Consider the following 14310-nt stretch of genomic DNA (forward strand, 5'->3'; position numbering starts at 1 on the left):
TCAGGAGCTTTTTATGAATATGAAATCTGCACCTGTGACCCCAGGTCTTCTGCCAATCATTGCATCTCTGTTTACCACTGTCTCACCTGCTCGGGTTAGCCTCAACTGTGTGTCCCAGCTGTGTGTGTCTTACCTTTAACGTACATCTTTTTAATGATCATCAATCCTTTACAAAATGCCAGAAACATGTATGGCCCCGTCTGTCTCTCTTGGCATTTCTGTTTCCTTTTTCCGTAGGCTCAAGTGAGCTTCTGTGAACACTATCTGTGGTACCGTCTGTGTGTACCTAAACATACAATGTGTGCACACATACTGTATGTGAGTGTGCCTTATTCACCTACATTCAGTGACCCCTCTGCTCGTCACCTGGAGCCACCTCTCCTCCTGTCACTCACATACAGGATTTAACTCCACCACCCCCCACCCTCCCTCCCTGAGCGCTGTCACTCACACGCCAGATTAACTGCTGACATCATTAAAGCAGTGTGGCTGCCTGACATGCTGTTGGCACAGTCCAGGAATGCAGACCGGCACAGAGCGACATGGGCACTGGCACAAGAATGCTCAATATGAGTGATAGTGTGTGTTTATTTGTTTATTTCCTAGATCTAGATCTGCTGTCAAAGGCTTTAATCTAGCAATGTATTTTGTTAAAGACGTACAATCTGACCAATAGATATGAAGAACGATTATCACTCTGAGTGTGTTTTTGATTTTATGTTTTGTTTTGTGTTTTTGTTAAAGGGAACATCTGAGCCAGCAGGACTGTGCATCACAGCAGAGATTGGCTAGTGATTAGTTTGTGCTCCCAGGCTGGCTGTAGTCTATATGGCTGGCCTCTGGTCCTTGGCTGGACTCAACTGGCACCGTTCCCTGATTATTCTATAGGCTAAACTATAGGAGTTAAGTTTGGCCTCTTCTCCTGACGTTGCCATAGCAACAGTCATGTTACCACAGTTCCCCCTTGCTGGGCTCCAGACATAGAAATAGATTTCTAATTCTGTGGCCTTCAAGGCCTGAGTAGGCAAAGCCTGCCAGACAAAGAAAGGCATATCTATTAATGAACATTGAATAAACACACAGCACTAATACTGAAGACATGTAAGTTATAGAGATGTGCTGTGTGGTGTTAAATGGTGTAGTGGAGCATGGATGTTGAGTTCGGTGCGAGTCCTTCCTTGGAAACTATGACCCAACTGTGAAAAAGTCCCAGAAACAATAGGGTTTATTTTTCTTAGATTCCTGTGATTCTGATCCAGGTCCAAACGAAGCTTAGGTCATACTGTTGGGAGAGGAAGCAATGGGGAGTGGGGTGGAGATTTTGGGTGGGTTGAGATAATAGAGGGGGAGGGGTAAAATGGGCAAGAAGTGGGGTGGTTGGAAAAAAGTAGAAGTAAGCAGATTTTAAGCCAGAGCTTTGTTAATCACTCTTGGCTCCGATCTCAATGATCAGGACCCGTCCTGAAGGAACCCCTGATAAAAGGCAATTGTACTAAAGGTTAAAAACCTCTCACAGTTTGGACAGGCTCCTCCATTCTCTCAGTTTCAGTGATATATATCCCCCTATGTTTGGCCACTTTTTCTCTGTCTTCGTGAGGGTGGGTTACCGTTGATCTCTTGTTGTGGGGTGGAGGGTTTCAAGGGAAGGCACTCCACCCTTACCCAGGCCCCCTTGGCTGCAGAGCATTGCTGTGGTGCCAAGAATGTGCTGGGGTTTCTGGGTGGCGGCCATATTGGAAGCCTGTCTGACAGGTCCATTGTGCGTGTGTCAGATGGCCTCTGTGATTGGGCAGTTGTGTCCAGTCACGTTTGGGCACTGTGTTCCGATCGTCTGTGCTGGTGAGCAGACTGTCCAGTTCTCTCTCCCAGAGTTTGAGAATAGTATCCAAAACAGCAGCACCTTCCAAAAGTTATTTAAAAACGGTGATCTGTTAATCTTCAGATGCGCTGTGGAAACTTCAAATCAAATTAAAATGCTTTTCAACAATAGTGTAATACCACAAGGTAGAAGAATTACATGTACTTTGTATACATGGCTTTTAATGCATAAATAATATTCCTGACTCCTCGTTGTTTTCTTTTTTCTTAGTCAAAATCACGTAACATATTGCGTATTGGGCTACATTCCCTTGGCTCAACTCTTTGGGGTGATGACCTGTGTTGCCATGACAACCCCAGGCATGGCCACGCCTTAACTACCTTTCTGTATGGACTTCGTGCTTTGCTGAGGTCATCGCTGTCAGTTGCAGTTGTTACTGTGCCTTCACATCTCATTCAGGTAAGACTGTCTGACACATGAAAACAACTGAACACAATTTACTAAGTATAGGCCTACAACTTGTGTGTTCATTGAATGCAGATTGACTCTATCTATCTATCTATCTATCTATCTATCTATCTATCTATCTATCTATCTATCTATCTATACACTCATGCACTTTTTATACCAATGTTCATCTGCTTATGTCTTAGTTTGTTTGTGCTTCATGTGTTAGAATTATGTGGTACTGTAATAATGCAGTGTTGTTCATATCTCACTAAGGAAGTGCTATTCTCCTCTTCACTTTTTTATGACAGGTTCTTTTTCCAATTTAAACTGAATCATCTCAATATTTCTGTTGCACTGTGCATTTCCATATGTGTCCATGTGACCTGGGTTAAGGCCATTAGAGCAAAATTATCAAAGAGCAATTAAGGAACGGATTTATCTTCTATCTACTCTGAGGTAGACAGGATTGGCTCAAAATTGTCATGTATTAACCAGTAACTTTTGAGAGTATGTATTGACGTTTGGCCCATGTACATTTACTTTGTCTCATTTAGTAATGGGGTACAAAGTTTGAAGTCTTTTGTAACAGGGCCTCCTGTTGACCCCGTGGTTCAGTGTCACCCTGGTATGACTCAGGCCTGTAAGAGGCCTCTGTTTCCACGCATCACTCACCCGACAAACCCAGTTGACTGCACACTTCATTCAAAGGCCTCTAAGTCTATGTTTGTTTGTTTGGGCTTTAATTACTTGTAGCCGTACACAAAGAGTGTGTGTGTCTGTGTATGCATTTCTTTTACAAATATCCCTCCTTGTAGTCGTGTGTGTGCGTGTGTGTTTGAGGGGGTGGAGGGGGGCAATGAGTCCGTGTGCATGCGTCTGTGTCCAGTCTGGCCTCTCAGTGTGAAGGTGGAGTCATCTGCTGAGGCATATGGCAAACCACAGCCCTCCCCTAGACATAGCCAGCCATACAAACATAGTCACCAGAACAGCCATCTGAGACTCCCTTCAAAAATATTTTATGTTGCCAGTAGTTTTTAAACTCTACTTTCTTCCTAGTCCTCACAGCCACGAACAAGGAGTCTGCTTTATTTGTAATGCCTTCATACAAAGATATAGGCCTATGGTTAACTTTTACAACAGCTGTGTTGTCACAACATGCTCTGGCTCCAGGCCTGTATGCTCAGTGCACAGCGGCCTTGGTCTAGTCAAAAAAAGGTAGAGTGGCTAACTAGCAGATGTCAGCTGTGGTGGGAGTGTTCCCCCTGTCCCTCTCTGGCCTGGCCTCCAAAGCCTTAATCTGTCCCCTCCTCCTCCCACCCTGGGGAGAGAAGTGAATGAGTGGGGGAAGAAGAGGAGTGGGGGAAATTTTGGACCTGAATCAGGTGTTGAGTGCTTATGCCAACATGGAGATAATGAGTGGCTGTTAAAATGGGCATCTATGAAATAGCCTTAGTTATTAGTTTAACATTATGAATCTCACCTGACATTGGTGATGTGGATACGACTTCAGATTAGCAAAAGATGATCCCTGTGTAACTGATGGAGAACTGGCCTATTAGTGGAACTTCTGTCTGCAATTGACTTTAATTAGTTAGTTTAGTTAGCATGGCCCGTAGAAGGCTGTCTAGACTAGTAACAGTGGGCTAGTTGCGACCACACTGGACCCTCTATCCATTATTGAGCAGCTTAGGAAGCTGAACAACTCACTGAAAGCCTCCTCACAGCAGCCCAGTGCCACAGTCCATCTGAAACATTAATTAGGCTTGTCCTGGCCTGGTACCTCCTCCATCATACTAACTCCTGCTACCACACCCATCCCCACAAGTAAACACACACAAATACAAAATACCTTCCGTAAAATGCATCCACATACACCTCACCTGCTGCTCAGACTAAGTGGTGTTCTGACCTTTGCAATTATTTGGACTAAAAGTTTGTACCGGTCGGGCTGAGTGGTTTTTTCAGCTCAGTCTGCTGTGGGCTTGAAGAGATGATTCCGTCCCATCATTCACATAGATTTAGCATTTTTCTTACATTATTATTTATTTTCTATTGAGTAATTGCAGATTTGTATGTTGTGCCTCATAGTTCAATATTATGCGGTCATGTTTTCCATTTGGATGTTTATTGCAAAATTGTTCCATGGTCAGTTATTAATTAGTCTTTCATTATTAGCGGAACATGCTTAAATGTTTTGTGTCATCAACAGCCCAAAGATATTTAGTATACCATTGCAGAAGACCAAAGACACCGGAAAACATTGAAAGGCAAAAGGCTAAATTCAGAAAACTTTGAATTTATAATCTCAAACAATGAATCAAACCAATTACTCATTTATCAAAATAGTTGCAGATTAATTTAATAGTTGACACCTAATCAATTTATAGTTGCAGCTCCAGTATTCACAAAATGTAAACTTTCAGAGAGTCCCCTTTATTTATAGGATTGACATTATGGTACATTATTTTATCTCTTCTATAGATGCCTCTGTTCTAACACATTACATCAACAGAAAGTCATCCCTGTCATCGTCAGTGTGATTTAAATTCGGTGTGAGCAGTTGTAGGCAACATCTGCCAGCTAATCTTTGACCACAAGCACAGACACTGACATGTGCTGTGAAACAAGCAAAAGCAAGCACAACATTGAGCCAAATAATTGTTGTAATTACACATTGGAGTTCATCAGTATTTTGTTAGATGAAGTGATGGCTTTCTCAGTGTGTGTTGGTTATTGTAGGGTAAGATGAACGCTGGGCCCTCTGTATGACCTGCCAGTCAGCGGCAGCCAGCTGAGGATCAGAGTGTTCAAGGGATTTACACTGATGGGATATGAGCTAATTGAGCCATCATTGCAGAACTAAACCGACTCTTATTTGAGCCTCTTATCAATTATACATCACTTTTAAAAAAAAAAAACAAAAAAAAAAAGGGAAGAAATAGGGTTAAGGGCAAGGTTTCTGTGATCACTTGAATAACTCAAGGGACTATGGTGAACATGCGAATCTCACTGACCTTAGTTTGCCCTGTTACCACTGCACTAAGCAGCTCTGCCTGGACACTTTGGATTCTTCTGATGCTGAAACTTTAAGTCTTTGCCCAAGAGTGTAATTTTTGTATTTAAGCAAGTACAGAACAGTCATAATAGCCTGTATAAGGCTTGCAAAATTGAAAGTGCATTTAGCCGTCTCAGTCACATAGACACCATTGGTCACAATATAACATTAATGCTTTGAATAATTTGTTGTAGCCAAACTCTTACACTGGCTTTAATTGTGGCATGTGACTGACCTCACATACCCTGTAAGTGCTGTCAGTCCTGACTGGTGGGATATGCATACTTTAAAAGTAGGACAAAAATGAAAAGGAAGAAGAAAGAGTGGGGAAAAGACATGAAGGCATAAAAACTGCATTAGGCGGTGGCAGCCAACACAGAGAGAAGGATGTGAATGATTCAAGAGGCAAAAGGATTAATAATTCAGGACTCCCTCTCTCCCTCCATCCCAATGTCCCTCTCTCTTCCTCCCCTCCACTCCTTGTATCCATTTTTTTTTTTTGTAAACTTCTCTTTCATTCTTTCTACCTACTGTATTCACCTCGGGTTTGTCCTCCTCATTGTCAACTCACTGACCTAACCAGTAGGGGGAGCTCTCCTCATCAAGCCTCTGCTGCTCTCTCCTACCTCCACTGTGTCCTCCCCTGCTGTGTACAGGTTTCAAAATGCACCAACTGCAACGCTATTCATAAAAAGACTGTTATTTGATGAAGTAAAATAATGTCACATTGACCTTTCCAGGCCTCTTTTGTAGACATCTACCTGAGATGTATGTCCATTACCTGCCCCAGGGTCACCTGTGTAACCCCTATTTGAGCTCTTTCACCTCTATACCTCATCACCCTCACCTAAGCCGTGGGCAGAAATGACCTGGCCACGGGAAATGATGACCTAATTTAATTGCAACACTGATGGCCCGTCAGGAGGCTTTTAATTACCTGCTCATGTTTCTCTCTCTGTCGCCCTCTCTCTCCCTCTCCTCTCTCTCTCTCTCTCGCTCTCTCCCTCTCTCGTTCACTCTCTTGACTCCTCGGTCCTACAGAACAGAGCTTTAATGGGCAGGATAACCAGGCTATGTGACAATGCCATAGCCCTGGAATCATTCAAAGGCTCTGAGAGGGAAGCCAACCCACTCTACAAAGATTACCATGGTAAGAATGCACACACACTCGCTTATCTTTCTGTCTCTTTTCCATCAAATACAAACACATACACAAGGCAGTGCATTAAGGCTGGGGCTGGGCTGTGGATGGAGGCAGGGCAGCCCCCTTGCAGGCCAGGCTGTCAGTGCGCGTTAGTGTGCTGCTGCTCAATCAGACGTGCTCCTCAGTAGACAGGCCGGGGGGGATTCAGCTGCCACGCTGTACCCCTCTCCCTCGCACCCTCACCCCCTCCATCCCTGCCTCCCCCCCTCCAGCAGAGCCTCTCTCCCTCTCTCCCTCTCGCCTCGCCCCCTCTCCATCCCCAGTCCCATACCCCTGAGGCTCTGGAGCAGAGCAGACCAACACTGGGGAATCGATATTCTCACCATCACTCTCTCTTCCTCTCTGCCTCTATCTTTCTATCTCTCGCTCAATGTCTCCATGGCCAGCATGCTCTACTAATAAATGGAGGGCAAGGCTTTCAGTAGGGGTTGAGGACACCGGTAAGGGACGATGGAGAGACGGAAGCGAGTAAAGACGGGGAGGAGGGGAGGGCGCAGTAGTTGCTCTCCTGGTCCTAGCCATCGCTTTTCCTTTACGGTTTTACCATTCCCTCTTCCTCCTGCACACTTCCCTCTTTTCTATCACTCTATCACACTCTCCACGCATAAAGGTCAATTTAAGCGAGTGGGGTATTTTTAGCCATGCCTCTCGTTCTCTCCCCACTCACTCTTGCACTTTTTCCTCTCATTTCCCCCCTCCCTCCTCTCTTCGGGTTGTGACAGATGAAGAGATGAAGAGTAAAAACATTCAATGGCAGATTTTGGTTTCATCCAACAACATGTTTTATTTAGAGAACACGTCCTACAGTGATCACATTCCTCTGCATTGTAAAGGCAGGTGGCATGTAAAGCATGTTAACTGACTGCAGAGAATGATTTTTAAAAATCATTTTGTATTCATAAAATGTTCTTTAGAATTAGTCTCATATGACAGTCCTGCTCAAAACTATGCTTTCTCACTGTTTTACCAGCCAGAGGAATTCTGGTTTGGATGTGAAATAGGTTTATTTGTTTGATTGTTTTGATGTGTGTTCATGAGTGCAAACGCATCTGGTACGAGTGTGAGGGTGCACGGGGATGCGCGTGCGTGCGTGTTTGCGGCAGCAGTTCAGGGCTGCTCAAAGCATGCTGGGAAGCCTGTCACTGCAAATCATGCAAGGGGAAATCACCCAAGTGCACAGAGGAGAGAACCCACCATCCCCCACTTTGTCTGTCTGTCTCCCTTTCTCCATTACTCCCTCGATCTCTTCTTTTCTCTTTCACGCTCACTTATGCCAGCCCACTTCTATAGTACTTTTCCGGCTTGATGAAAATATAACTTTGTGGTGACAGAAAGTGACAAACTAGGATTAATAATGGTTTCTTCAGTTCTATGAATGAATGTCTGCCTTGTGTGTTTATATACTGTTCCTCATTGCTCTAATGTATTTTATTATTATACTACAGTATATTCATATTTCAGCCAGTGGGGGAAAGGAGGCAGAAGTCCCAACATGCTCAAGTTTATAGATAATTGAGCACAATTTAGCACATTTATTTCTGTGGTAGTTTGTCTTGTACTGATTCTTTGTATTCTTTATTTTTTTTGAAAAACTAACAATTTGGATTTTAGAGACAACTCAGATGTAACTACGATGCTTGAAATGTTGTCTTTATTGCTACTTCTCTTTTCTTCTCTTCTACTATCTCATATTTATTTCACTGTTAAAAGGAAACATCACAAAACAGAACTTCACACACAGTGGCTACAGACAGTATAAATAAAACATCTTAGCTCTTTGATTTTGGACTCACCTTATAACCTTTGGCTTGTTCTTTGTTTTTCTTTTAAGAAGGCTTTACACTTATCCAAGCAAACACATCCGTCAAGCACAAGGTTGTTATGGGCAGATTGCATTGTAATACATACCCAGTGTAGGTAGGTAACTGTAGATTTATTCACTGGCATCACATCTAATCTACTCTCTGCGTCCTTCACAGGTTTACTGCATGTGCGCCAAGTGCCTCACCTGAACTGTCTGGCGAGTCAACTCCCTGACCACAAGGACCTGGCATTTAAGCTCAAGAGGAAACAGTTCAGTATTGAGGTTGGTTTATATGGTTACTCAACATACAAAAGGGTTTCCTCATAAAACAAACAAATATTTGCTTTGTGTTTTAGCCCCACTTTTATTCCACTGATGTATTTTTTCTTACCAGTCATATGTCTTTTACACTAAAACAAGTATTGGTCTAAATTTCTAGTAATTATTTACAAAGCTATTGCATGTGTTTCCTTTTAATGTAGTTTGTAGTTAAGTTGACATCACAGTTAGAGTAGGTGTTATTTTGATAATCAGGTTTCAAAGGTACACACATATTAGCCCAGCTCTGTCTCTGTTTGTGTTTGTCTGGTATCGGGTGCCAAAATGAAAGATGAAGATATTGATTATATGCTGTTGCAGCCACACTTTCCCCCAGCGTAACATCTAGAGGCAACAAAGTGAGAAAAAATTTCATCTATATTCATAACCATGCATTGAAAGAATATCAGTGCGAGTAAAAGGGATAGTTTGCATTTTAAAGAAGACGCATGTGTTACTAACTGGTTGTGAAATTGATGGTATATATACAGCAATTGAAGGTAAGTTCTCTGTTTTATATGTGTCCAATGCATCCTGGGACGTGGGCAGGCACTAAAACAGCAAACTGGGTTATACTAATAGAAGTAGTTTAAGCCATAATTTCTCCCGAGGGAAGAAGATGTGTAGGTGCTACTCAGTTTGTCTTGCAGGTCACTGTTCATTCAGTCTTAAGCCGGCAACAGCTGTGACATGTCAACAAAAATGTGCAGCAGGCAGCAGCTTTTAGCTTACAGCATACAGGCTATTTTGTATGGCTGTTTATATTGAAAGATACGGACTGCAATGTGGTTTCAGCGGTAATTCCAGGAAGGACTTCTACGTCTGTTAGGTTATATTTCTTTTTTTTTTTTTTTTTTTTTCCCTTTTGACTTCTTTTAATTTGGCATTGTAGCCCTTTATTACTTTGACCATTTGAGGTGTATAGGTCACATATACAATGTGGAATTCTGTGGCCTTTCCACTTGTTCATTTATTTTGATTTATGATTCTTCATCCTCTTTCTCTTTCTCTTCCTGTCAGTGATGCATCCATTTTGCCCATGTCACATCATCGCTCTCACTCAGAGCAATCAATCTGTCACTGAACTACCACTCTAGAGGCAAATTAAGGGGCCCTCCTCTTAGCTCAGGCTCATGATTGGTCCTCATTACATTATCATTACCTTATCACACCCTCTGGTCCCTGGCTCTTAGTGAGCCCCATTGTCTCACACAGGAGGTTAGGGGGAGTAATGCCCCCTCCCAACATTACCCACATCCCACGGTCATCCCTGCCAGCCTTTACCATCCTACTAACCCTTTCTCCTGTGTGCTTTGGTACTCTCCCCCTCCTTCTCTCACCCCTGAATAGGCCACTACAGTATAGATTTATAAGGTCCGTAAAAGTCAAGGTGGTTATCCTCAATGGTCTTTTAATTAGGCCTCTGTATTGGGCAGGCCAGGGGGCTGAGGCCTCGGGCATCCCTGTAGCTCTGTGGGGCCTGGTTACTGTGTCATATATCCCAGCAGCACATTGTTAAAACCAAGCTTTGTCTGGTTCCCTTGTTTAAAGAGCTTTAGTGGAGTTTCTTGTTAAATGGAAGCCCTAGTCTTATATTAACCTTATTAACATAGCATTAAAATAAAACCAGAGTGAGATATATGAAGGACTTTGACAAATCTAAAATAGCTGCGCTTGTTGACATAAGAGAATGCATGATATGAAATGTCAATCGCAGCTGGTCATGACACATCACGTGTCAGGGAATTTCCCACAGAACATTGTATCATCAGTCACGCATCAAATCAATCAAAACACAGATTTGTCATTGTAATATGCTATTACTTTCTTGTGTTATGTTCTTTGGAAATGAGTTTGGCTGTCATTAATTTGTTCATCAAATGAAAGGGCGATGTCACGAAGATATGAGTGTATGTTCACTCAGTATTAACCAATATGTCTTTATCCAGAAAATACTCTAACCTATATTTATAATCCAACACCAAACCTTATTGAAACGGGTCTAAGGTGCATGAAAACTGTATTTATCATCAGGTTTCACACTGATAATTAAAGGAATTGTTATTGCAAATAGGTAAATGTTGCACGGACATCAGATTGAACAATCATATAACCTTACTCTGGCTCTTTATTGCATATGCATTTTATATCAGGGTATGTGTATAAGTTTGCTTGCATAACTACTGTTCTATGACGACGTGGCTCATATGTTTGACCTGTTGGTCAACTGCCTCTGTGGGCCACTGATTGACACATGAGATTGTGATAGGAATCTAAGCCCTGTGTCTGACAATGTGACAGCCTACACCATCCCTACTAATCACCTCATTTACTCAAGCTACAGGACTCCTCTGCCTGGGGCCACATAATACAGCCCTCTTGTTGCTTTTTTTCCCTCTACCCTGCTCACAATCCTCCACACATCCATTGGGTTTTTTTTTTTTTTTTTTTGTAGGGCACTTTACCTGCTGCTTTGTACCTCTTTAAACTCTTGACTCCCTTTCATATTCTAATATCTCAGTGTACCATCAGTCTAGATTAATTTGTGATGCAGTGGTGATGAATGACAGGTGATTGACAGCACCAGCTCCTCGCCAGTTGGGTCATGCACTCAGGTGCACATGGAGTCATGCTGATAACTAATTTCTTAACTGCTGTTTGACTCACACTTGTATTACCTACCACCTCAGGAATGCGGAAAAGCATTTGTTTTTGAAAACACCAGTTTTGTCAATAAAGAAAAAAAGTCAATATGTGGGGTAATAGGGGTAGTTATTTTTGATATTTATTTTTACATTTTTTTGTACATTCCTCATATTAAACTTCCATCACTGCACTGTCACCAAAGTTTCTGCTGGCTCAGTGATAAGGTTGCCATAGTAACAGCTTATGTTTTTGTGAGTTCAAGCTGCGGTTGATGAGACCTTATTAGCATGACGCCCGAAGCCAGAATTAACCCATAGCCCTGTCTGAGCAGGTAGGAGAGTGTTAGGTGTTTAGACAAGATTAACACATACTCATAGACATTTACACAAACACTGCTTGGTCACACACATTGAAATATTGACATGCATCCTATATAAGTACATACTTATTGAAAAACACACATGCATCTATGTGATAGAAACTTTCTCACGCATACATATGTGTGAGAATGTTCTCATACTTACTCATATTAAGCCGACAGAGGCCTCCGTCACTAGTTTCACAACACAAGACGCTTTGAGGATGAAACTCTGAAGAATGTTGGTGGTATGCAATTACATTTGGTTTACCTTTGTTTGACCCTTTAAACTGACTGGCAATGTGCCTTTGGGATACAGGGGCCACAGGCAGGTCAGAGGGTCAAATACAGTATAAGATGAGGATTTGTGTCAAATTAGTGTTGTCTTAGAAAGGCGATGTCGAGGTGTCTGTTTCACTGGCAATCTGTGACATTTGAATGGCTGTATAGTTTTCATTTGTATTGTTTGTAAGAAAAACTTGAAAGTACTTGAGAACTTTCAGGTTAATGTTAATGGTTTTTATTTGACGTTTTTTTTTTTTTTTTAATCTACTTTGTAATATCTCCAGTGAAGAGAAGAGTGATAGAAAAACAACAATGACTGTTAGAAATATGAAATATACTCAAAGATTTTAAAAAGACATCACTGTTCCATATCAACGATCAGAAGTCTTAGCCTGGAAGGAAATCTGTAAAAATCCCAAACTTCTGGGTCTCTTCTGCTTCAGTGGTTCAATGCTTAAAGCAAAATACAGTTTGACGTCTGACCTAAAATTTTGAGCTTATCATCTGAGCCGACAGTTCTCTCAGACCATCCTTGAGTAGCGTCTGGTCCTTTTGTTTAAAAAGATTGCAACACGATATCCTCATCACTGTCAAGAAAGATACCACGACTGGCACAAACAGAGAGGAACATGGCCATCTCTGCGCTTTAGTTTGGTCAGACCACTGGAGCTGTGTCCAGGAGGCTGAAATGTCAGTCATTCAATAGTTGTGCATCTCCTGGAGTGGTTCAGCGCAACCAGAACTGTTGCTGATCGGCTGAGACTGGGTTAATCGGGCAGTCTGAAGAATGGGAAGCCAAATCTGAGACCCGAATAGAATAGAATGATTTTATTGTCATTATACTCATGTACAACAATATTAAAAGACAATTGTCTTGTGAATCAGACGTTCATGTCTGTCCAAGCGGGAAAGGATTCTGGCAGTTATTAATGCTGACAGGGGGCTTTTCTGTGGACCCGCTGGCTCAGAAATTTGCCTTAGTCATTTGTTGAAATTATAGTAAATCTAAACCCATCACTTATGTCTTTGTTACGTAATAAGTTGAATAAAATATATTTTCTGACACTGTGTCCATAAACTATTCCAGTAGCACAATCCATACTCCATGTTATAGTTTCAGAGTTTTCTACAACTATCAAAGAAAAAAATAAGTGGTGCGTTGTTCAATTCCGTCAGCAAGTATAGCTCAGATAGTCCTGTTTTGCATAAAATAATAGTCACTGAAAGTCCAAGATACTTCATCAGCCAGTCTGTCATTCAACATAACCAGACTCCATGAAATACTTTAATGAAATAATAAATAATGAAATGTGTTGAATGTAGTGCTATATTGACCGTGGATAGTATTTACTGACATGTGCAATCATAAGAATGTATTGGGTTGTAAACATCCGAATCCAACTTCCAATTTTTTTTACCATCAGTCCCTCATGTTGTCAAGTTGACATTTACCAATGAAGCATAATTTTAGGTTGAATTGAGAAGAATAGGATCACGGTGATGTTCAGGAGAAGAAGAGAGGAAGTCCAAGTAAAATAGTCCAAGGGAGGTGTGTAAAGAGTAGGTTAATGTTTCTTGGCATGTCCTCAAAACGTCTTTAAGACAACGCTTGTGTCTGCCCCCTGTTGAAGCCTGTGGGTGCCAAGGGAAGGGTGTTAATGGACCTATGTGAGGAACAGAGCAAAGGCTTGGAGAGGAGGGGGGAGGCATAAGCGAAGAGGAGCAGTTAAGTGATTCTCAGGTCAGGTCTAATTAAAATGAGGGCTTTTCCTCAGAGGCACCAAACCGTCTTATCAAGGAAGAAATATAAAGGAAGGGAAAGAAAGAATAGTGGAATACAGAACGGGTTAGACAGAGACCCACTCCTTGGGGCTTGTTTGTGTATTTGTTTATGTGTTTGTTTGTATTCCATGCCTAGTCGTATATCTGCTTCCTCATGTCTCAAATAATGTTTGGTACTAAAGATCAGAGTAAGCCAATGTTACAAAGAACTTATATGGAGAAGGAGCCTAACTGGGTCATTCAATATTTACTTCCAATAGAGGATCACAATGAATATTTTCATACTGAGAGTAAACTAAATACATGTCCTGAACCTATTAGGATGCAGACCATCCTTAGGTTCCCTGTACATCTGACTGTGTTTCATATACCTACCTTGGGAACCACAATCAGATGGGAAAGGACCTTTGGAATAATATTTCCAGTGAATAATTTATACTTCCTCCCTTGGTGCACACCACCCTCCGTTGCATTTTGGAATGAGGTGTGCTTATGGTTTGTGCGTGAATGAGAAAGAAAGACGGAGAGCTCGGTGCAGGCCAGGCAGTGGCACGCGATCAGACCCCTCAGCTGAACAATATTCACAACA

General features: G+C 41.9%; 1 protein-coding gene across 1 annotated transcript in view; it reads left to right on the forward strand.

Moving 5' to 3' along the window:
- The window catches only part of elp4 (elongator acetyltransferase complex subunit 4), a 55568-nt gene that overhangs the window by 12005 nt on the left and 29253 nt on the right, over positions 1-14310 (forward strand). Inside the window, exons 7-9 of the mRNA XM_030129714.1 lie at positions 2090-2278; positions 6366-6474; positions 8508-8614. Of these exons, the coding sequence (XP_029985574.1) occupies positions 2090-2278; positions 6366-6474; positions 8508-8614 (405 nt within the window). The remainder of the gene's footprint in view (positions 1-2089; positions 2279-6365; positions 6475-8507; positions 8615-14310) is intronic.

This window comes from Sphaeramia orbicularis, chromosome 3 (assembly GCF_902148855.1).
Source record: "Sphaeramia orbicularis chromosome 3, fSphaOr1.1, whole genome shotgun sequence".
Lineage (NCBI taxonomy): Eukaryota > Metazoa > Chordata > Actinopteri > Kurtiformes > Apogonidae > Sphaeramia > Sphaeramia orbicularis.